This window comes from Delphinapterus leucas, chromosome 9 (assembly GCF_059928025.1).
Source record: "Delphinapterus leucas isolate spDelLeu-1000000601 "Yukka" chromosome 9, BTC_Dleu_Yukka2, whole genome shotgun sequence".
NCBI lineage: Eukaryota > Metazoa > Chordata > Mammalia > Artiodactyla > Monodontidae > Delphinapterus > Delphinapterus leucas.
Genome location: NC_143137.1, coordinates 5,978,525 through 6,000,552, shown reverse-complemented (window position 1 = coordinate 6,000,552; position 22,028 = coordinate 5,978,525). Strand labels below are relative to the sequence as shown.

Below are 22,028 nucleotides of genomic sequence, written 5' to 3'. Positions count from 1 at the left end.
AGAACCCTGGGGCTCCCAGCCCTCCGTGGCATGGTTGTCCCCCACTCCCCGAGTTCCCCGACTCCAGCTCCCACAACAAGGGGAGCCCGCGGGTGGACTTCCTCCAGGGGCAGGAGGCTGTGACCCCTGCAGTCCCCCGCGGGTCAGAGCAAGCAGTGCAGAGCTTGGGCAGGTGGGGGGGGGTGGTGTCCAGAGGAAAGCGGTGGAGCATTCGCATAGAAGGCACTGGATCTACCCGCAGCCCTTGCTGTGGCCACAGACGCCTGCTTTTCCCTACAGTCTTTTTCCCTAGAACCTTCTCTCCCCACCTCACCCCACCCAACCGCTGCCCAAGAGCCCTCACCTCCCCGACTTCCCAGATCCTCTTGTAGAAATAACCAAACCCTAGAGTAGAAGGGACCTAGTAGATTAGCGGATCCAACCTCTCCTCACTCCGCAGGCAGGGAAACTGAGGCCCAGAGACAGGAAAGTACCGTGCAAGACCACAGGAGGTTCGTGCCAAGTGGGGCTAGAACCAGGGTCCACTGGCGCCCAGACTCTGGCTTTTTTCTTTTTCTATACTTACTATAGACCTTCTCTCTCCCCTCTCTCCTCTTTCCCTTTGTCTTTCTTTTGTTTTTCTCCCTGAAATACCTCGAGGAGGAAGAGAGCTGGGGAGACAGGACAGGAGAATGACAGGAGGTGAAGACCCAGGTGGGGTCTGGACGGGAGGTTGGGAGAGCGGGGGTGCGAGACAGAGGCTGGGCGCGGGCAGGGGCACAGAGCCAGGGACGGGAAGCACAGAGATGGGCAAAGAGAGCAGGTGCCCGCGCCGTCTGGCCGTTTATCCCTCTGTCCCTGGCCCCTTCGCCTGTGGGGTCCCACCCTGTCCCATCGCTAATTTCAGGCACCCTGGCCTCAGCATCACTTCCTTTTCTTCTCCTCCTTTACCAGCTTGGCTTCCTCTGCGGCGTCTTGGTCATTGATGAGTTTCATCCTCTTCTCGCCCAGCGGGGTCTTGAAGTACCGGTCCTGGTTTGGAGGCCGAGGAGGAATGGTAGGTGCACTGGCTCTGACCCTCGGCTCTGCTCCCTGGCCCTGCCCTTCCCTTTAGACGGATCTGCGTCCTCAGCTCTCCTCTGGGGTCCTTGAGTCCTGCTAGAGTCGTGGTTTCCCTTGCTCTTCACCAAATACTCTAGGCCAGCGTGCCAGCCACTGTCAGGGGCGAGCCCCCCTCCCCTGCCCTGCAGCCCTCTCTCCTGTGCTTCCACGGCCATCCCTGGGGGTGGGAAGGGATTCAGAGGTGGGGACGTGAGTAGCTGCTGGTGCAGGAACCAACCAAGGGCTCCCAATACGCAGGTGCCGCTCTCGGACTCCCCCCTCCCCCCAAGTCGAGGAAACCAGGTGAGACAGCCCTGCCCACCTGTCTTTTTCTTGATTCTTCTTCCCTTCCCAGCTGAGCTCCACGGGGAGCAGAGGGGGGGCTCCAAAGTGGGCTGTGGGCCTGGGGCTTCAGAGGACCGACTCCCTAACCAGTGCCGGCCCTCAGCCCTCCTCCCCACCTACCCCTCCCCCCACCCCATCCCCACCCAAAGCCCCACCTCCAGGGACTCCTCCTCCTCCCTGTACACCGGGTCCAGCTTCGCCAGGTGCCGCAGGATCTCTGAGGCCACCAGGGGCCGCTTGGACAATTGCAGGAGCCACCGTTCCATCAGCACTGCTTGGATGGCTTGGAGAATGCAGCCAGGTGTGTAGCCGTCAGACACCTTTGCCAGGGCACTGATGTCCAGGCTCTGGGTCACCTGGACGCCCTGGGCCTCTATCATATGCTTCCAGAGCACTGTGGGCATGGGGGGAGGACACGGGGCAGGGAGAGGCAGTGGGCACTTCTGTCTGTATCTGGAAAGAGTTTGTGCTTCTGGAGGGCGGCCCTACGTCCAACCGCGCCTCTCCTCCCAGGAAGGTAAGGCTCAGCCTCCCCTCGTAACCTGGGAAAGTGAGACTCCAAAGACTAAAGTGGCCTGCCCGTGTCTACAGAACCAGGCCAGGACCCAGACCGCTGGGCTGCTTATCCAGTGACACTTCCAGAACACCTGGCTGTGGAGGTGAGGCCTCAGAGCAGTGGGGATGGGAAGAAGCGGGGAGCTTTGCAGGGGCGGCCCCTCGGCCCCTTCTCTGGCCTGTCCCCAAGTCCCAGGGCCTCACCACAGCGAGAAGCATAATCGGGCCGCGGCAGGAGGATCCGCTCGTAGGTGCAGCACAGCCCCTTCATCTCAGCCACCTGCGGCCGGTCAGTGGTCCCGATCAGCTTCGCGCGGTCTCCAGGATTCAGCAGTCACAGGGCCTTGGTGAGATCCTTCTTTATTCGCTTGGGGTCCATCTGCTCTGGGGAAGGAGGGGAGGTGGGTGGGGACACAGTGACATTATAGGGGCTTCTAATTCACAGGGCACGTGCCCACGCTCCGCCTCACATGGACCCTGGGGGGGCAGACGGGAGGGGCTGTCAGTCCTGCTTTAAGGATAAGGAAACAAGGCAGGAGGAGGACAGGGGACTTGTCCAAGGCCTCACAACGGGCGAGGTTTGGAGTGACGTGAACAAGCCCACGCTCGCCTGTCCTAACCACGGGCTCTGCCCAGGCTCCCTCACTCACCTCCTTGTCTTTTTTTGGGACTCGCTTATAGAAATTCTTCTCCGCATTCCCAATCCAGAGGGCTGTAGGTACCGAGCCACCCGGACAGGCCAGAGAATAGAAAACTGACATTAGCTGTCCCTGGGGAAGGGTCACCTCCCCATCTGGTCCAACCCACGGTCAGGGCCAGCCTCAGGCAATGGCAGACCTCGGAGCTCCAGCCTCGCTTCCCACATCCTGCGAACCCCACCTCTCAGCCCCCTTGTATACCCATCCTATCATCACAGCAGAGTCCCTGCCCTCTCCGGGCTCAGGGGGCTACGTGTGCAGCCTCATCTCTGCCATGAGAAGAAACTACTCTTCTCCCCACTGCCCCTCACCTCTCCCATCCCTGGGGCTTCAGGAATCCACAAGCCCCCAGCAGGGATTGGTAGGGAGACCTCAGCAGCTCCTGAAACTACACCAGCCGGGCAGCTGGGTGACCTCCTGAGCCCACCCTGCTCTGTTGTCACAGTCTGAGAACTGGAAATGCCATCGGGGACCCAGACCTTAACGACGATATGCACCCACGTCTGCACCCCGGTCTTGCCGGGACGTTTGCCCTGCAGGTTGCCAGGTGACAGGTCGAAAAGGTTGGCGCCGGTTTCTGTGCACACGGCCTTGACCAGCGTCTTCTTCCCCATGCCCGAGGGGCCCACCAGGAGGATGGAGCGGATGAGGGGGGCCATGGAGTGTATGTCTGGGGAGCCTGAGAGAGGAAACAGGGGCTGGCAGGGGGTCAGGGGTGGAGACATTGTGTCAGGTGAGGCCAAAGGCCCCAGGCTGGGCAGGACGAGGTTCGGGTCCTGGTGGCACTGCTTTCGCCTAGGGTCTGGGCAACGGCCCAGGCATGCCCTCTGTGGGAGGCGCCCTGGAGGAAGTCCAATGGTGTAGCAACCATGATTCCAAAGAGCTACACGCGGTGTCAGGAGAAAGCCCTCCACCTCCTCCCAATGGCCCTTCTGCTTCCTATACCATCTATTTCCACTCCTGGATTTTGAAGGGATGGAATTAAAGGGCACATGACAAACCACTTCAGAAAGATCCGGCCTCTGGTGTTTATAGGGGGTGGGGGGCTGGTCTTCGGGGAATGGGACAGACTATGGGACGTCACTTGGGATTGAGCGAGGGGCTGGAAATGTGGCTCCTCTGCAGGTCGAGGGCCCACATGACTTCCAGGACAGCCCAGTCGGGGTGTGACTTCCAGCGGGGCCCGGGGAAGGCGGGGCGGGGGCGGTGTCCAACATGAGTTCATGGCACTGGGATCAGAAAGCCCAGGCTGGACACGCTTGCCTCGGCCACCCTACCCTGCACCCAGGCTCCCAGAGAGCCACCTGCCCGGCACTGGCTCTTGCCTTTCACCAAGCCGCAGAACCCCATACAAGGCCACATTCTGTCGTATGTCAAACAGGGAAGGCATAGGCAGCTTGTTTGCCAAATTCAGAGTCGATCCAAGACAGAGGCAGTCACCTGGGGGACAGGTGGCCCGCTGGTGAGTGGCACCCACTGGGGCAGGGCACGCGAGGAGAAGGGTCACTGGGGAGGTGGCAGTCGGCTGCAGGGAAGGCCATGGCCAGGGGCACCATTCCTTAACCTCAGGAGCAGGCGCTGCGGAGGGCTCTCACCAACATAGTCTTTCAAAGCCAGTGTCTCGCACTTCTTTAGAAGGCCAAAGATGATGAGCTCTTCAAACAGGGAGTCCACAGACCTGGCAGAGGGTGGCGCAGCGGGGGCCCTGAGGAAAAGGGAAAGGGACACAGAGATGGGTTGGGGCGGTGCTGTAGGCATGAGGAGAGGGGGTAGGGAGCCCTCCTGTCCAAAGTCCTGTCGTCAGCCATCTCCAAAGGCCCGACACCGGCCCACTGGCCCAGAAGGCAGTTTGCCCCAGCTGGGTGCTCTGGGGGTTGAGCGGGGTGAAGGACCAGAGCCCTCTGAGACCCTCCCTCTAAAAACCCAGTGTGGGTGACACATGGCCCTCTTCCTAGAAACCACATCTAAGATGTACATGCTCCTGGGAGGGATGGCCATTAAAGCAGCCAGCACCAGTGGGCTTGCATCACCAGAGAAGTGAGTAGAAAGTGACCTCTGGTAAGTTCTGCGTCATCACTTTCAAAGCACTTTTTTGTGCTTCTACTTTATCCTCACAGCTATCCCGTGAGTTTGGTAGGGTAGGTACGTGGTTAATGAGGACAGGGGATCAGAGAGGTTAAGTGACTTTCCCCAGGTCACACAGCAACAGAACCAGGACCGGAAGTCAGATCTGTCCTGGGCCAGGGCTCGCTCCCCCACCCCTGGTGAAGTGCAGGGTCTGCTACCTGTCTGGGGTCAGATCTTCTTCTTTCTTCCTCTTCTCAGGTTTCTTGCCCATCTTTTTCTGGTTGAAAGCAAGCACACAGGCAGTTGTCTTCTGTTCCTTGCCTCCCTGGCGTGTGCCCTTCCTTGTGCCAGCCCTGGCCCCTCATCTTGCCTTCGGAGGCTTCGAAGTTCTCCCCTCCTCCCTGACCGCGGCCAGCCGCAGGCTCTTCAGCTCCTGACACATCAGCTCATTTACCTGGGGGGACGGCAGGGGGTGTGATGGGGCGACCAGGGGTTGGGGAGGACAGGTAGGAGGGTGAGGACTGAGTCGGGGTGGAGGGGCACCTCAGGGAAGAGCCAGACAAGCCCAGTGAAGGCAGCGGGGCAGGGGGGGTCATTCTTTTGGAACCCTCAGCCCCTGCACCCCAACTCTGATTCACACCTCACACCTGAGCCTTGCTCTCAGCTGGCATCAGTGTGGGGAGGAGCCCCCAAGATGGAGTCGGTCAGCTTTCAGTTCCAGCCCCAGATCCACTCTTTAAAGTCTGTGTGACCTTGAGCAATTTCATGACCTCTCATGAAGCTTTCTCATATATAATGTCAGGAAAATCACGGGGCCTGCCTCATGCTTTGTTGGAAAGATTGTGTGAGTGGATGCTTCCAGAGTGCACGCCACAGGGCTGGCACGCCTCAGGGAGCCCTCTAAGTGTCGGTGAGGAGGGTGGAGGGTGTGACCCCAGGCTCAGAGCCACTCCCATTCCCTCACGTCAGGGTTGCATCCACACCCCAGGGAGAAGGGGTGACCAAGGAGAGGCAGAGGAGGACGGGGACCGAGATGGACCAGACGGAGCCCAGACTGCGCAGGGCAGGCAGTGCGTAGAGCGTGCTGCAGCGGGTGGTGGGCGGGAGGCTGGTGGCGGTGTTTGAGGACAGAGGGACGGAGCCTGGAGCAGCTGGAGGCCCGCAGGGACGCTCACCTGTATCCGGATCTCTTGCTCCACTTCCTTCCTCTTCTCCACCTGGAGGATCTCAGAGTCAAAACTCTGATTGGGATGTAGGCTATCAAACCGGTTCTTCCACAGATCTGACCGTGGAGAGGTTGGAGTGCAATGGAGTGTCAGGGTTCCAGGTGCACACACGCACTCACACACACATGCACAAATAATCTCACACGTGCGCACACACGCGCTGGTCCACCTCTCCTCACCGAGCTGCCTGACGCTTCCACCCAGACCACGGACCAAGGCCTGATCCCAAGGCCTGTGGCCGCAGGATTCAGACCCAAACACATAATGCCCCCGACCCAGGGAATCACACCTCACACCCCTCTCCCCTTTGGCCTTCTCCCCTCGGCCTCCACACCCACACTCTGACACTGCCACCTCATGATACATGGCACAGGTCCACTGTCCCCAGGACCAAGGTCACCCCAAGACCCCACAGGCCTGGTCACTCTTCCCCAGCCCCTCCTCTCTCGCCTGTGCACTCCTCGTGTCCGGCATTAATCACAGGGATGGATGTGGAGGGCAGTACTCTCAGCATCGTATCTGCCTCCTAGAACAGAAACATCCTTCGGCTTTTTTTTGTTGTTTAAGATTTCTTTTTTTTTAAAATTTACTTATTTTTGTTTATGATTTTTGGCTGTGTTGGGTCTTCATTGCCGCGCGGGCTTTCTCTAGTTGCGGCGAGCGGGGGCTACTCTTCGTTTGCAGTGCGCGGGCTTCTCATTGCGGTGGCTTCTCTCGTTGTGGAGCACAGGCTCTAGAGCACATGGGCTTCAGTAGATGCGGCTCATGGGCTCAGTAGCTGTGGCTCGCGAGTTCTAGAGCGCAGGCTCAGTAGTTGTGGCGCATGGGCTTAGTTGCTCCGCCGCATGTGGGATCTTCCCGGACCAGGGATCGAACCCGTGTCCCCTGCATTGGCAGGCGGATTCTTAACCACTGCGCCACCAGGGAAGCCCTAAAGATTTCTTTTGATGTGGACCATCTGTAAACTCTTTATTGGGTTTGTACAATATTGCTTCTGTTTTATGTTTTGGGTTTTTTGGCCCCGAGGCATGTGGGATCTTAGCTCCCCGACCAGGGATCGACCCCACACCCCCTGAATTGGAAGGTGAAGTCTTAACCACTGGACTGCCAGGGAAGTCCTCCATCCTTTGGCTTTGACCCCCTCACCTCTACGCATCACAAACTCTGGCCCTGATTCTCCCAGGACCAGCCTTCCCCTGGGAATTCTCTGAGCTTCTGTCCCTGCCCACTTGGTCCATGAGTCCAGGCAGTGCCTTACCCCCTTCCTGGTCATTTCTCCCTTCCTTTTCTTCTTCTTTTTCTCTTTTTTCTCCTTACTTTTCTTTTCATCCTTTTTTTTGCTCTCCTGGACCTGCACCTCCAGTTCCATCTTCAACTGTGACAAACAAGGGAAGATGTTTCAGAGAAGACCACAGGGATTTGATAGGAGCAAGAGAACCAAGGGCCTGAGCTAGGGGTGGACCCAGGACTCCAAAGGCCCAGCGTCACTGGTGGGATCCAGGCACTGAGAGTCCAGACACTTGACTGGGGTCCAGGAAGAAAGGGGTGCAACTGAGGGAGCGCTCTGCTCAGAGCTGCTGCTCTCCCAGCCCACGGGGGCCTGGAGCCACGGTGCTCTCACCAGACATGTTTCCTCTCGCTGGCTAAGAAGCCTTCTCCAGCTTCTTCTGGGTATCCCCTCCTCCCCGTGCAATCACACTGGCTACGTACATCTCCTCCACCACGTCTGCCTCTACTGAAGGTGGCCTCACCCCCTGCCACCCTCAGCTTACGCCCAGAACTCTCTGTAACCTCAGATTCCACCTACCATAGAAAGTCTTCTATCCCCAGCTCCACGGTACCTGTTCTGGAGTCTTGTCTGCAAAGATCAGGTAGGATCCACCTAAAGACTCATCTGGATAATCAGGGAATCGGCCAGTAAGGGCACTAAATGAACGTAAAATGGTTGGAGAGATGGATGGATGGGTGGATAGTTGGATGGATGGATGGACAGATGGATGGATGGATGGATGGGTGGACGGATGGGTGGAGGAACAGAAGGATAAATGGATTGATGAATGGTTAGATAGATGGGTGGCAGAAAGGGTGGGTGGATGGATGGATAGATGGATAGAGGGAAGGATGGAGAAAGATGAAGGACCAGGGAGATAGAGGGAGAGAGGGAAGGAGTGGTTACAGAATAGAGAGGTGAGACTAGTCAGGGGGTGTCCCTGGATGCTTTTCCCATCTTATTCTGGCATTTTCTCTGCCATGTAGGGAATGGGAAGTCACGTGTGGCGCTGTTCCTGTAGGCTGGGGGCCCCAGGTTTAAACCAAGTGTGTCAGCAGCGTGTCGGGGTGTGGGGGCGGGATGGTGAAGAGAATCCAATCTGGACCAAAGGACAAAACAGAAGTGGGGTTCAACACTGGGATGAGGAGGGAAAGAAGGGTTTAGGGTGGGGTCAGCTGAGGCTGATGGCACTCAATAAACCACTGTCGGATTTGCCCCTTCATTTTCTCTTTCATGTCGGGCCCCTCCATCTCCCTGAGGGCATCGTGGGTCTTCACCGCGGCCGACTGGAACTCCTTCTCCGTCTGGAGGAGTCTCTGGACATCCCTCCCGAGGCTGGCCTGGGACATGACGCCCGAGTGCTCCACCTGGCTGGACGAGGGGAGCTGGGGACGTGGACGGGGAGCCAGAGGGGCTCAGGGGTGGGAGTGGGGAGGCCCGGACCCCGGCACACAGCCCCGCACAGGCGAGGCCTCGCGTACACACCCACACGGAACAGCGAGCATGCCTGCAGCAGGAGAAATTGTGTTTGGAGCCTGAAACTCGTCTGCGTAAATTACTCTGATAATGAGTTTGCTAGATGCATCCGGGCCGGCCCCCCTGCCCGCTCCCCCCAGCACACCCTCCCCTGTGAACCTCCGCCCCCCCCCCCCGCACCCCCCCGGCCGGCAGCCGCTCTCGCAGCCACTTTCCCGCCTCATTGGCTCCCAAATGTATTTTAAATATCACTCTGCACAGAGACAATTACTGAAAACGCTGAGCTCACACTGTTGACGGCCCGGGCGGCCGGGCTCATTCCTCACCCACCGCCGTGCCATGGCCCCCTGCCCTCGCCCCACCAAGGCCCGAGCCCGGCCTCCCTCTGCCTGCTCTGGCCTCCTGGGGGTCTAGCTCTCCGGCCCCCCAATGAGCTCGGACCTCCACTCCCACGCAGCTGCCACCCGGGCCCCTCCCTCCTTCTAAGCCGCCGTCCGCCCTCCTTGGAGTAGCCATCCCAGCCCTTGTCTCCGATTCCTCTGCCCCCCCTAGCCCATGGCCCTCCCCATCAGCCTTTATCCGCCGGGCTTCTGCAGGCTCTGCCCATGGCCAAGCCCCCTCTCAGGGATCAGGCCTCTCACCCCTATCATGGCCTTGCTCTCCTAAGTCAGCAGAGGCTAGCTGGGGGCAGACCATCACAGAGCAGAGGACAGACGAGGTTCAGGGAGCAGGGTCTGTCCACCCTGCCTGGACACGCACACCCCTAGCGCCCACACTCCCTGGCATGCGCATTCACGCTCCCGGCACCTTGTTCAGACTTAGCCATCCTGCCTGCAGAGCAGAGGAGAAGCAAGTCTGGGGCCCCCAGAGCAAGTGGCCCACTCTGGTGTGAAAGGGGTGTGCCCTCACCCCAACTCAGCCTCCCGCGCTTCTCCCAGAGGCTGCAAGAGCCTTGGCGGGGCTCCCACTGGCTTTGCGGCCGCCTCCCTCTGCGGGACCCACTCACTGCAGGCAGCCTCTCCTGCCATCTGGGGGCGTGGAGCAGGGGTCCAGATGCTCTGCGCTACTATCCCTCATGCCGCCCCACGTGTGAGTTCTTTCCAAAGGGCTCTAGAGAGGGAGGGGCAGAAACGGATGTGGCCTGGCAGTGGCTTCGTGGTTCTCCCTCAACCAAACCCTGAAGGATCCCTCAACCAGGGACACTGGCCCCAGCCTGGCCCGCCTCCGCTCATGCCTACCCCAGTCCTGAGTGGAGGGGGGTGTGGGCAGGGAGGGCCTGTACAGGGCCGGCGGGGGGGCACTCACCATACCGATGAACTCCATCTCCGTCCACCGGTCCTGCTGAGTGCGTTTCCTCTGCTGGTAACCTTTCCACACCTGCAGGGATACATGGGCCCAGACACTCCCCATACTGCATTTCTGCAGAGATGTGAGGGGCAGAGCTCTGGGGAGGGCACCTCCAGAGGACAGCTCACTGGCAACTGCCCCCCTGAGCAGGGATAGCCCAGAGCGGGGTGGGGCCCGTCTGCACCCAAGATGTCCAGCTCCAAGGCTGTGCCCCCTCAGCACCCATGCCCCGGAATTCCCTCCTCATCTCCACCCTCTAACCTGCTGTATCTTTTGAAGCACAAATCAGAGTTCAAGTACCACCTTCGCCAAGAAGCCCTCCTTGATCTCACTTCTCAGAATCCCCCCAGCATTTGGAAGAAATGCTTGATTCCACCCAGGCGCTGTAGGAACTGTGCAGCTCCCCTACATCTTGGACACAAGGAAACTGAGGCCAGAGCCGGGACATGGCCTCTCCCAAGTCCAAGGGCCGTTCGGTGCAGAGCCAAGGCCAGGGCCAGGTTTCCTGACCCCTCACCCAATGCTTCTCTCCCAGGCTGCCGGCCACTCTCGGACCCGTGGACACCCCAGTGCCATGGGGTGAAGGGTGGGTGCTGGGCAGAGGGGGCCATGGCGTCGCCCCGGTAGTGTCACTGAGACAGCGCCTCGGTGAGCAGGCTCTGCGTCCAGACCCCCGTCCCACTGAGTCCTCCCGTTCCTGTGACCAGCACGGGAAAGGTCCTCGATAACTAAGGGCCTCTGATGAGTGGAGTGGGGAACCCGGGGCCTGGAACGCAGTGTTTCCATATCCTTACAAAAGGGACAAGAGGCTTGCTTTGGCTCTCAGGGGGAAGGGAAGCTCTAGCTTTGGGGCTGACCTTCCTTCTCCAAAGCCTTGCTTCCGCGCTTCCTGAGGGCGATGACCCCCTGCTCATCCGTGGGGCAGCCGGACCTGGGTACAGTCACCCAGATGCAGGGGACTCAGGCTGGGGTACTCTGCATACTGATTTATAACCTAAAAATCTACCTCATTTGGAGAGGATGTCTGTTCTCAGGGCTGTTGCTTGTTAGTTGGTTGGTTTGCTTTTGCATTTTGGGGGGAAAGAGTTCTAAGTTTCCTGTATTGGACTAGGAAACAGACGCTTCTGAGGCACTGGGACTTGAGAGAGAAGATGGGAGAGGAGATTGATTTAAGAGAGAAAGATCCAGCAGCCCTTGGTCAGCAGTCCTGGGCCCTTTCTGCCCTGGAGTTTTCTAGGCGGCCTCCAATCTCGTCAAGCTGGTAACCACTACGGCCCAGAGTGAGCCGGCTTAACAGCACCCTTGGGGGGATGCTAGAGGGGCCGCACCCCCGTGCCAGGGCAGACAGCAGGGCTACCAGGTGACATAGGAGAGTCACGCCCGCCAGGACAGTAAGAAGGCACGGAGAAATCTAGAGACAGAGCTGGGTTTTCTGTAGTCAGGTGGGATGGGGTGTGATTAACGTAAAGGGTGACCCCAGGTGGCACAGACCCCAAAGACACCGGGACCTCATCCGTTCTCGATTTCGTTCATCATGTTTCCTTTTGCCTCAGGAGGCTCAGGATACATTTTAGTGACTCATTTTTAACAGTCTTAAAAGTTTTTGGAATGATCGTCTACTCTGTTCTGCTGCTGGATTATGGATCTTTCTCCCCTAATTTTTTTATTTTTATTTTTGTATTATTATTATTATTTAATTTTTTTGGCTGCGGTGCAGCTTGTGGAATTTTAGTTCCCTGACCAGGGATCGAGCCTGGGCCTTTGGCAGTGAGAGCATGGAGTCCTAACCACCGGACTGCCAGGGAATTCCCTTTCTCCCCTAATTTTAATGGTCTTTCTGTTTTGGGGGCTTTTATGGTATTCCACTTTAAGTCCTTTTGGGGATAAGATGTAGAATAAATAATAAACAAATAATATACATGTTTATTGACTGATGAAGGTCTCTAGCTTAATATCTAGTCATGGGGCAACAGAATCCAAGCACCTACATTTCTGTCATCAACTGCTGAGCCAGGCAGGCTTCCTGGAGGAGGCGACTCTACCCTGACCTTCCTCCTGGGTGTGGGGAGGGTGGGGGTGAGGGCGGTGGGGGGTTACCTTCTGTATGATGATCGCTGCTTCGTCCTGACTGAACCTGGGCCGCCCTTCCTCCCGAATCTTTCAATCTCCCTCCTCCTTTTTCCGAATCTCTCACATGAAGGTGGCTCGAAGCCTGCCTTGCCTGGCCCGCTCGGCCCTTTGCAGTAGGATTATGGCCTCCGTCTGGGGTAATATTGGAAAGCTCTGGCCAGAGCAGGGGCAAAGGAGGAGGAAATGAGGGAGGGCTTGCATCCAGGTGGGCAGCTGGGAGACCAGCCCCCAAAAGACATCCCGGGGTTAAGGTTTTCCCAGAGCATCTAGGTGCACAAGTCCCGTCCCTCTACCTTGGTGTTGGAATGTTACAAGGAGCATAAGAGCAGCCATGAGGAGGCCAGGGATTACCCAGAGAGCACCCAGAGGTGGGCAAAGTGCAGGGCAGGGCCTCTGTGTCCTGAAGGGTGGCAGTTCTGTTCCTGAGGGCGTCTCCCTGACTTACCTCCTCGGCGAACACTGGCTCTCGTCTGGACAGGAGCTCTGCCAGCATATGCTCTCACTCCCTCAGGACGCTGGACCGCTCCAGCCGGAAGTATTTGGGAATTGGAACCTCCAGGTCTGCCTTTGGGGCAACAGGGGAGAGGGAGATGAGAATAAAGATCCAGACCATCTGGCCAATCCCTTACCATTTTCAGCTGTACACACAGACACTGGGGCTCTTTTCTTCCATCCTAGAGCTCTGGGGTGGGAAAAATCCCCCCAAGTCATCCCTCTCTTCCCTCACCCCCACCATGTGGCCAGAGTTGAATTCTGTAGGATCACGGTAGGTAATGGGCAATGGTCCCAATCCTGGCGCTGCATCTGAATCAACTGGGAATTCTGAAAATGCAGGCTCCCAGGCCCTGGCCACAGCAGAATGGCAGGGCCTGGGGAATGTCTGCTCTTTCAGGCCCACAGCTGAGTCTGAGGCAGATAGGTCGGGGAAACCTGGGGACTGCCTTGGACGTGGGCCAGTGAACCATGACCTTGGGGCGGACTGGAGGCCGGTGCAGGAGCTCTGTGCTCTGGAACGTGCTGGTGCGCACACATCACCTGAGGGTCTTGTGAAAACGCAGGTGCAGAACACTGTAGTGGGTTTGGGGTGCAGCCAGAGGTTCTGCATTTCTAACAAGCTCCTAGGCGATGCTGGTTCTGCTGGCCCACCGGCCACGCTTTGAGGAACAAGCCTCTGGGGGACTCTCTTCACCAGTCCCCTGCAGTTGAGTTCATGGGTCCTCCCAGCCAGGAAGAGCCTCCAGCCTGACCCTCCGGCTACCCCCCAACTACCTACATGCACTTCCCAAACCCCATCCTCTGATCTGCCCTGCCCTCCTTCCCTTGCAGATGTCCCAATGCCAGGGGTATCCGCAGGAGGTCCAGGTCACCCCCACCCCCAGCTGGCTGGGATGTGGCTTGCTTCCACAAGGAGTGGGAGGTCCAGGCTAGCCCTCCCCCCATGTCCCCTTCCCCAGCTGGCGCGGGCATGGTTCTCGCCGCAGCTGGCCCACCGGGGTGAGCTTTAAGTCCTGCAGCGCTTGGTCCAGGCAGGGGGTCTCGCACAGGTCCACGCGAACCAGATCGTCTTTGAGCCCCAGCACGTGGCCCGCCACGCCGTCCAGCAGCCGTCCAGCAGCCGTCCAGCAGCGGCTGCACCATCTGGTCATAGAGGGTGTCGAACCAGCGCAGTAGCCCCAGGTAGTACAGGTAGAACGAGGAGAGCCTGTACTGGAAGGACTGCCGCTCCCGGTGGGGCATGGGTTCCAGCAGGGGCTGCTTTTGGCCCAACAGCTCTTGCAAGATGAGGTGGGAGGAGTCCCAGAGGCGCTGGTAAGCTCTGGAGAGGAGGTAGCCAGCAAGGGATGCTCTGAGCCCCAGAGGAGGGGGGCCGGCTGGTAGGGGAGGTGGGCTCCACAGAGGCTTTTGAGGACTGTGAAGTCGAGGTTCCAGAAGGTGTGACGTTAAGGTTACTCACAGTCCCGAGGTGGAGTTCAGTGAAGTGAGGGGCCCTCAGGGGGAGTGAGAGGGTAGTTACAGTGAGCACCCCCTGAGGCTTAGAGAAAGTGAGGGACTGGGGTCCCTGGGGAAGGGAGTCTCCTGATGGATAAGCCAGGAGGATGGAGAATGGAGAATGGGCACGGCCCTTAGGGCTCCTGCTAAGGAAGTGGCCCGTCGGAGTCCGCAGCTGGTGACCTCCAGGTGAAGGTGCAGCCCAGGGATGCTGCAACGGTCTAGGGTGGTGGGCGGGAAGCGGGGGTGAAGGATGAGTGTAGAGAGAAGGGTCCCTTCCCCAGAGCAGAGCCCTGGTTCTGGAATTAATAGTCCAAGGGAAGCCTGACCACAGGCAGGGGAGGGCAGGGTCGCTGTGTGAACGTCTGGGGACCAGCCGGGACTGGCCCACACAGGGGTCCCTCTCCCCACCAGGCCTTCTCCCCCTCCCAGTAACCCCAGCCTGAGAGCCAGGGACGCACTTTGCTCTTTGCTCTCCCATCACTTCACTCACCCTTCAGTTGTGGTGCTCACTCTTCACACTGCCCTTTGTGAGCTGGTCCTGGAATCCAAAGAACTGTGGTTCCACCCGGACTCTACCCTGCAAAGCCAGAATAGCCCAGTTTTAAGAGTTCTGTCCCATTGTCCCAAAGTTCTAAGGTTGCGAGGGGAGGGGGCTGCAGGTACAAGACCAGGGGACACTTAGAGGATGTCATGGAGGCAGCATGCTTGGGGACACCGGCTCCCTGTTAGCAAGCCTTGACCAGGGCAGAGGGTGGGTCAGCTGTGGCTACCTCCCTTGTGAGCATCAAATGAAAGAATGGGCTTCATTTGAGGTCACCCGGTAAACTGGGAGGCTCTAGGATAGCAGTCCTAAAGGCATTACTCCAGCTGTACCTCTCAGCTGGAGACCCTGTATTCCTTACTGCAGATCGAGCCTCCTTACTCTCTCTCGTATGTGACTGTACCAGGCACACGGCTGCCGTGAAAGCGCTGAGTCCTAACCCCTGGACCGCCAGGGAATTCCCCACTCTTCCCCCTTGAAGTGAGAGCACAAGCACGCTTGTTTCCCTGGGCTCTGACGGTAGTTCACTTGGTTCGAGTAAGCTATACCCTCGTAAAGAATGACATTGGGAGTAGTGGGTGGGACTCAGTGGTATTTGGCGCTCATTTTGAGCCCTCTGTGGGTTTCCCCATCACTGCTCCAGGCTCATGAGAAGGCTCTTTGGAAAATACGAAACACAGCAGCAGCCTGGCCCTGGTCAGCTGGGGTGAGCTTTTAGCTCAGTGTCCAGTAGGGACTTATGAATAAGTCATAAGTCATATGTCACTTATATATAAGGCATGGGGCAAAGGACAGTGGGAGGAGAGAGGCAGCAGCAAAGAGCAGCCCGAGAGGATTTCTCAGGCGTAATGCACCTGCAAATTAATTACCCGAGGATCTTGTCGAAATGCAGGGTCCGATTCTGCACTCCGAGCTGGGGCCAAGATCCTGCATTTCTAACAAGGTCCCCGGCGTCACAGATGCCGCTGGCCTCTGAATCACACCTTGAGTGGCAAGGTGTGAAACACAGCGGGAGTGGGGAAGAGCCGAGGTTCCTGGGCCACGTCTCCCGAGCCTGCCCCTTTCTGGCCGTGGGACCAAAGTGTGGATAATTTGTTCTCATCTCTCGGCATCTCCACGGTAGGCTTGACATAGGAAGAAACACGTGTGAAGTATGTAGGGCCACACTTCAGCCATCATTACAGTGAGCCTTTTCAGTACAAGAAGCTGAAATTACAAAGGGAACGTAAGGGATTTTGGACTGTTCGCTAAACCCCACCCCTTCACCCCAGTGCCTCAGAGGCTGAATGAGAAGGAAAAGGCAAATGTGGCCACGTGTTAAGTGGTGAATCCAGGTGCAGGTCATACATGTGGTCATTGTACATTTTTGCAATTTTTTTCTATGGATTTGAGATTTTTCAAAATAAAAGTGGGAAAGAAAAGTTAGGAGTCTCAAAAACATTCTCACCAATTTGTTCTGAAGTTAAGGGGAAGAAAGCATTAGGGGGAAATAAAAACATCTTAGAGGTCCCAATCGGCTATTTAGAAGCTGGTTTGGGCCTTTCATTTTTGTGTCTTGAAGAATAGACCTGTGTAGCCCCTGTGCCCGGCACAGGACAAAAATTATGGTGTGCCGGAAACGGCATCACAAAACCATGGCCTGCGAGAGTAACACTCATGGAATTTCAGGCCCAGAGAGGGCATGATGGAAACAGCTAGCAGTAGATCCAGGATTCTAATCCAGACCAAGTCGTACTTCATCTCACTAAGAATGAGAACGTTGTACATTTACATGTACACTCACATGTCCCTCACGGGGCCCACCCAGAATGCAGTTTTTTGTTGTTGTTTTTTTTTTTGTGGTACGCGGGCCTCTCACTGTTGTGGCCGCTCCCGTTGTGGAGCACAGGCTCCGGACGCGCAGGCTCAGCGGCCATGGCTCACGGACCCAGCCGCTCCGCGGCACGTGGGATCCTCCCGGACCGGGGCACGAACCCGTGTCCCCTGCATCGGCAGGCGGACTCTCAACCACTGCGCCACCAGGGAAGCCCCCAGAAAGCAGTTTTTAAAGGTCTGAATAAGTGTTCTTCCACCTTGGGAGCCAAAAAAGTGACGACACCCTTGCCCCCCAGCACACCTTGCCTTCACCTATCCCTTTTTCAAATCACCACAGTACGAGGGAGCAGTTCACCCTTTATTAAGTTTGGGCCCCAGGTCACTTGGAGCTGGTGTACTTGGTGACGGCCTTGGTGCCCTCAGACACAGCGTGCTTGGCCAGCTCCCCTGGAAGCAGCAGGCGCACAGCTGTCTGGATTTCCCGGGACGTCAGTGTGGTTCGGCCCGAGTACTGGGCCAGCCGGGCGGCCTCGCCGGCCAGCCGCTCAAACACATCGTTCACGAAGGAATTCATGATGCTCATGGCCTTGGAGGAAATGCCGATGTCGGGGTGCACCTGGAGAAGCGGCAGGACCAGTCAATTAACACGGGGACTCTGCCCCAAGCCCCGGCCCCAAGCTGGGGACTGCAAGGCCCCCTTACCAGCCTCTTTCCAGAGGCCGAGAGACATGGAGATAGGGATTTATTTTTTTACTACTATATTCAAGCTAAAAAAAAAAATTTCTCCCAACTGCAAGAGATAAGCAATGCTACGTCTCTTTTTTCATTTAATGCATTTGCAGAGTGTTCCATAGTATGGACGAATCATAGTTTATATTATACATTCCTCTCTTAATGGACATTTAGGGGTTTTGTTTTGCTATTATATTGTATTATAAGAAATATGTCTTTGAACAGTCGTGTGAGCACAATGAAGGTTATTCCTAGAAGTTCCTAGAGGGCTTGTGCACGTAACTTGGTAAATCATGACCAAATTATTTTCCGGAGAGGACACTCATAGGACACAATCTCAGCACCAGACTAGGGGTGAGGAGACCTGGCTTCTGTGGCTGTCCCATGAGTCACCGTATGACCTTAAATACGACACTTTCCTCCGGGCCTGTTTCCTCTTCTGTCACGGAAGGTTTTGAACTAGGTGACCTCTAGTAAAACAAATGGTAGGGATCTCATAACAGTCCTAAAATGTGAGTAGGCGGATTTTTGCTTCTCTGTGAATGAGAGGTAGGTGACTGCCTGACGAGGCAGGTCAAGCCGGTGGTGGCCACAGAACTAAGCCCGGGCCCCCGCTCTGCCCACCGCCTCTGGTGCCCCGGACGTGACAGTCGGAAACCTGGGCCTGTACCGCGTGGGTTCAGCCTGACCCCTGTGCGCTGTCTTCACATCCTGTCCCCCTCAGGGCCGCAGAGGAGGGACAGTGGCTCACCCCACAACACGGGGGACACGCGCGGCAGCCCAGCCCCGCTCCAACCCTCCCGGCACGAGCTCTGAGCCGAAGAGTTAGGCTAAGCGGCCGGGCTCACTGATAACCGCTCCCACCCCCGCTTTCTTCAGGACACTGGCGTCTTCTCTGCTGCTGCCCTTTGGCCGATCCACATGGGTGCCGGGCCCACCCCAGGAGAGCATTCCAGAGACCCGGGGACTCAGACCGGAGACAGGCTCCAGTCTGCGGTCTCACCTAACAAGGGGTGAGGCTCAGGGAGGTTGGGGAGGCTGAGGGCAGGCAGCCCAGACACCCCTCCCTCCTCCCGGCCCTGGCTCTGCTGAGCAGGGCAGTGTTTGAGGCCAGGTTGCCCGGGATCCTCTAGACACACTGGTTGGGTACATGAGTGCCCCCAAATGCCTGCCAAGGCGAGAGTCCCAGGAGTAGGTGCCTCTCACAGGTGCGCTGGGAGAAGCAGAGCACACGTGTGGGTTAGGGTGGGACTAACCCCCCAGAGCCAGGGGGACCAGACGTCCGCTGCTGTCAGGTCATGGGACTCAGTCACCCCAATGAGCCTTTATGTACCTGGGGTTCCTTATCTATAAGGTAGACCAACCCCTTAGCCCCCCAAAGACTGAGTGCTGCCCGTCTGGAAGGCTTCCCCAAGGCTGTAGTTCACACGCACCGCTCCACACTCTAGCCACCACTAACTAGTACTTCTCGTTGTGCCAGCGTATGTTTGGCACCTGGTCACCTTCAGCCCGGCACTTTTTTGTGGTCTTCCTTTAACTATGTCCCACCTAATATTCCGCTTAATAATCTGGTCTGTCCAGAAGCCTTGTAAGCCTCTGGACTGTGGTGGGAGCTTGTTTGAAGGGTCTCCTGCACATCACAGGTCAAGACAGACACTGAGCGGTTGCGGGGACCTCCGAGATTAAGTGCCACCCCCTCCAGAGGGGCTCGGGGGCCTCAGTGCCGCAAGTAAACTGCGCCCCGCGCTCTCCATGCAGTGCCCTTTCCAGGCTTTTTTGCCAGCGCTCCTCACACGCCCCTAGCTCCCGCTCTCACCTGCTTCAGCACCTTGTAGATATACATTGAGTAGGTTTCTTTGCGCCGGCTACGCTTTTTGGACTTCTTGTCTCCAGAGCTCCGGCCCCTCCGGCCCCCGGACTGCTGTGGCTGTCCATGCTCAGCGCTCATCGTCCCGGTCCTCCTGGTGGCCTCCTCCTCCGCTCCTCGGTGAACTTTTAAGAAGTCAGCTGCCTGCCAGGTGGGGCTGGGGGCCAGCACCTGGGAGCGGGGGAGGGGCCTGGCCCAACCCTACCCAGAAGGCGCTCTGGGTTAATCCACAAAGAGCCTAATTGCTCCCTCCTCTCCCCCAGGGATTTCCTGTCTCTTGAGTAAGAAGCCCCCCACCAGCCCCCTTCCCCACACTATCATCTCCCATTGTATTACTCACCGTCAGAGTTCACGCCCTGCACTCACGGCAGCACCCGTGAGCCCACTCTCGTGGCTGAGCGCTGGGGTCAGGAGGGGCACAATGCACCGCGCCCCCCCACCCCACCCCCATCCGCCGCGAAGGCCCTACAACACAGCTGGAGAGACAAGACTGGTTCACACGCAACCATCAGGGAAGAGTGAAAGGGCAAAAGTGTGTGGAACAGAGAGCTCAGAGAAAACTTAGGGCTACAGCGGCCAGAGAAGCCTTCAGGGAATAAATGAGGATGTGAAGCTGGTCTGGTAGGATGGGTACAATTTAACTGGGGAGAAAGGATTTTAGTTGGGAGGAACGGAAGAAAGAAATCAATGCATGTGGTTACAGGGAGGCTTGGATTGAAGGCAGAAGATGGAGCCCAGGCTAGGTGGAGGCGGCAGGAAGCACAGCTGGGAGGGCCTGACAGGGAGGGCGTCCGGGCGGGAGGACTGGAGGAAGCGGGACGCTCCCCGTGGGAGCAGGTGTCATGGGGTCCCTGTGGAATTTAGCTGCAAAGGGAAGGGAAGAAAAAGGCGCTGTTGCATGGAGAAAGTTGTCTCACTTGGCACCTATGCGAGAGCGAGTATTTCAGGTTCTTGAACGCTGTGATTAAAGAAACCAGGAGCAAGGTGACAAGTCTGGGCTGTGGGGAAGAGGGTTTTCCCAATCAAGAGGTGGGGAGGGAGTGAAGACGAGCATCACCTGTCTGGGGGAAGGTGGGCCTGAGCAGCCGCCGGCTCACCAAGACCCCCTTTTCCCAGTTCCAACGCCCAGCTACAGCCCAGGGTTTGGAGGACCAGGAGGGCAGTTTTAAATCCAAAATAAGGCCCTAATTTTACGTGTTCGTAGAAATATGTATTTTGTGGGATTTTTAAGCATTCTTTTTTTAAATATATAATTTTTTTTTTTTTTTCCGCGGTACGCGGGCCTCTCACCGATGTGGCCTCTCCAGTTGCGGAGCACAGGCTCCAGATGCGCAGGCTCAGTGGCCATGGCTCATGGGCCCAGCCGCTCCGTAGCATGTGGGATCTTCCTGGACCAGGGCACGCACCCGCGTCCCCCACATCAGCAGGCGGACTCTCAACCCCTGCGCCACCAAGGAAGCCCCTAAAAGTATAAATTTTTATACAATTAATTAGTTTATTTATTTTGACTGCGTTGGGTCTTCGTTGCTGCATGCAGGCTTCCTCTAGTTGCGGCGAGCGGGAGCTACTCTTCATTGTGGTGCGCAGGCTTCTCATTGCGGTGGCTTCTCTTGTCGCAGAGCACGGGCTCTAGGCACGCGGGCTTCAGTAGTTGTGGCTCGCAGGCTCTAGAGCGCAGGCTCAGTAGTTGTGGCGCACGGGCTTAGTTGCTCTGCAGCATGTGGGATCTCCCAGGACCAGGGATCGAACCCGTGTCCCCTGCATTGGCAGGCGGATTCTGAACCACTGCGCCGCCAGGTAAGCCCTTAAGCATTCTTAAAAAATCTTGAGACTGCCTTTTTTTCTGGACAAGCTGACTAGCCTATTATGTCTGTTCCTCTGGTTCTGAAGCCCTCCCATCCCTGGAGACCCCAACAGACTTCAACGGGGTTTCTTAACATACCCAGACCCTCCCTTGGCCAAAGTAGCAGCTCTCATCTGTTCCATTTATCCTCCTAACCAAGTCTCTGGATACTCAGGACAGACTGACAAGCCATTTTTCTCTGGGCCCCACCTGAAGCACAAAGCAGCCAAGCCAGGCCCCTTGGGGTCAGAGGGCGGAGTGGGAGTCCTAGTCTCTTCCTCCAGCCTCGCGAATCTCAGACTCAGCTGCAACTCCTCACCTGCTACTCTGTTCCCTCTGCCCAGGGCAGCTCTTGGACTCCACGGCCATCTGAGATCCTACTCACCTTCCAAGTTAGAGCACCAATCCCACCTTTCTGGGCAGCTACTCACGAGAAACTTCCCTCCCTTTTACAGCCTTCAGTGTATCCTACTCAGTCACAATTTAACATCTGCTTTACGCCCTTTCTGTCTTATTGGCTTTCCCATTAGATCGAGAGCTCCTTGGGGATTTAGACACCACCTGGGACTTTTTTTGGTCTGTTTTACGTAGTCTTAGATGTTCTATGATGGGCACTGAAAAATCATGGCTGCGTATGTTTCCCCACAGGGATGGCTGCTGAGGTTTCAGAGATGGTGTGATGAATCCACATCGGTAAGGCTAGAAGCCGGGTGGCACAGAGGCTGGAAGTGCTATTAAAACTCAGACGGGATATGCAAAGTCCTGGCTTGGAAATAAAACAGATATAGCGCTAATGAAAATTAAGGTTGTGGACAGATAAAATGATAAAACTTCCTATATCCCACCAGGAACGGTAGTTCACAAACATCAGTGTGAAAATGCAGACTCCTGACCATTTCTGCATCTCTCCCATCCCACCAACCGAAATCAATAGGCCTGAAGCCCAGGAATCTGCGTTTTTAACCAATGTCCCAATTGTTGTACAGGCAGCAGCAGCAAAGCCTCAGACCGCTCTGAAAAACATGCTCCGGGAGAGCAGTTCTC

The 22,028-nt window shown here is 57.1% G+C and overlaps 2 protein-coding genes across 2 annotated transcripts; both read right to left on the bottom strand.

Annotated features, from left to right (window-relative positions):
* Positions 1 to 426: 426 nt before the first annotated feature.
* On the bottom strand, positions 427 to 16,467 carry DRC11L (dynein regulatory complex subunit 11 like). The gene is given in 21 exon segments (XM_089917962.1): positions 427 to 1,011; positions 1,581 to 1,819; positions 2,185 to 2,359; positions 2,631 to 2,692; positions 3,133 to 3,357; positions 4,011 to 4,118; positions 4,274 to 4,356; positions 4,964 to 5,022; positions 5,116 to 5,199; positions 5,921 to 6,027; positions 6,422 to 6,497; positions 7,230 to 7,346; positions 7,813 to 7,897; positions 8,424 to 8,626; positions 10,023 to 10,094; positions 12,162 to 12,347; positions 12,640 to 12,759; positions 13,685 to 13,814; positions 13,816 to 14,103; positions 15,597 to 15,710; positions 16,463 to 16,467. Coding segments are annotated over 21 exon segments (2,646 nt in total). The 3' UTR covers positions 427 to 903.
* H2BK1 (H2B.K variant histone 1) lies at positions 15,327 to 19,444 on the bottom strand. Its single transcript, XM_022577536.2, has 2 exons — positions 19,091 to 19,444; positions 15,327 to 17,158 (listed from the first exon to the last, which is right to left on the bottom strand). The coding sequence occupies exons 1-2, from the start codon at positions 19,220 to 19,222 to the stop codon at positions 16,922 to 16,924; spliced, it is 369 nt and encodes a 122-aa protein (XP_022433244.1). The 5' UTR covers positions 19,223 to 19,444; the 3' UTR covers positions 15,327 to 16,921.
* Positions 19,445 to 22,028: the final 2,584 nt, after the last annotated feature.

What these genes read in the sequence shown, in the direction of transcription:
- H2BK1 (XM_022577536.2), bottom strand. Translation starts at nt 19,222, where the DNA reads ATGAGCGCTGAGCATGGACAGCCACAGCAGTCCGGGGGCCGGAGGGGC. An exon ending in TCTACAAGGTGCTGAAGCAG is followed by an intron (nt 17,159 to 19,090) that starts GTGAGAGCGGGA and finishes CCGCTTCTCCAG; the next exon opens with GTGCACCCCGACATCGGCAT.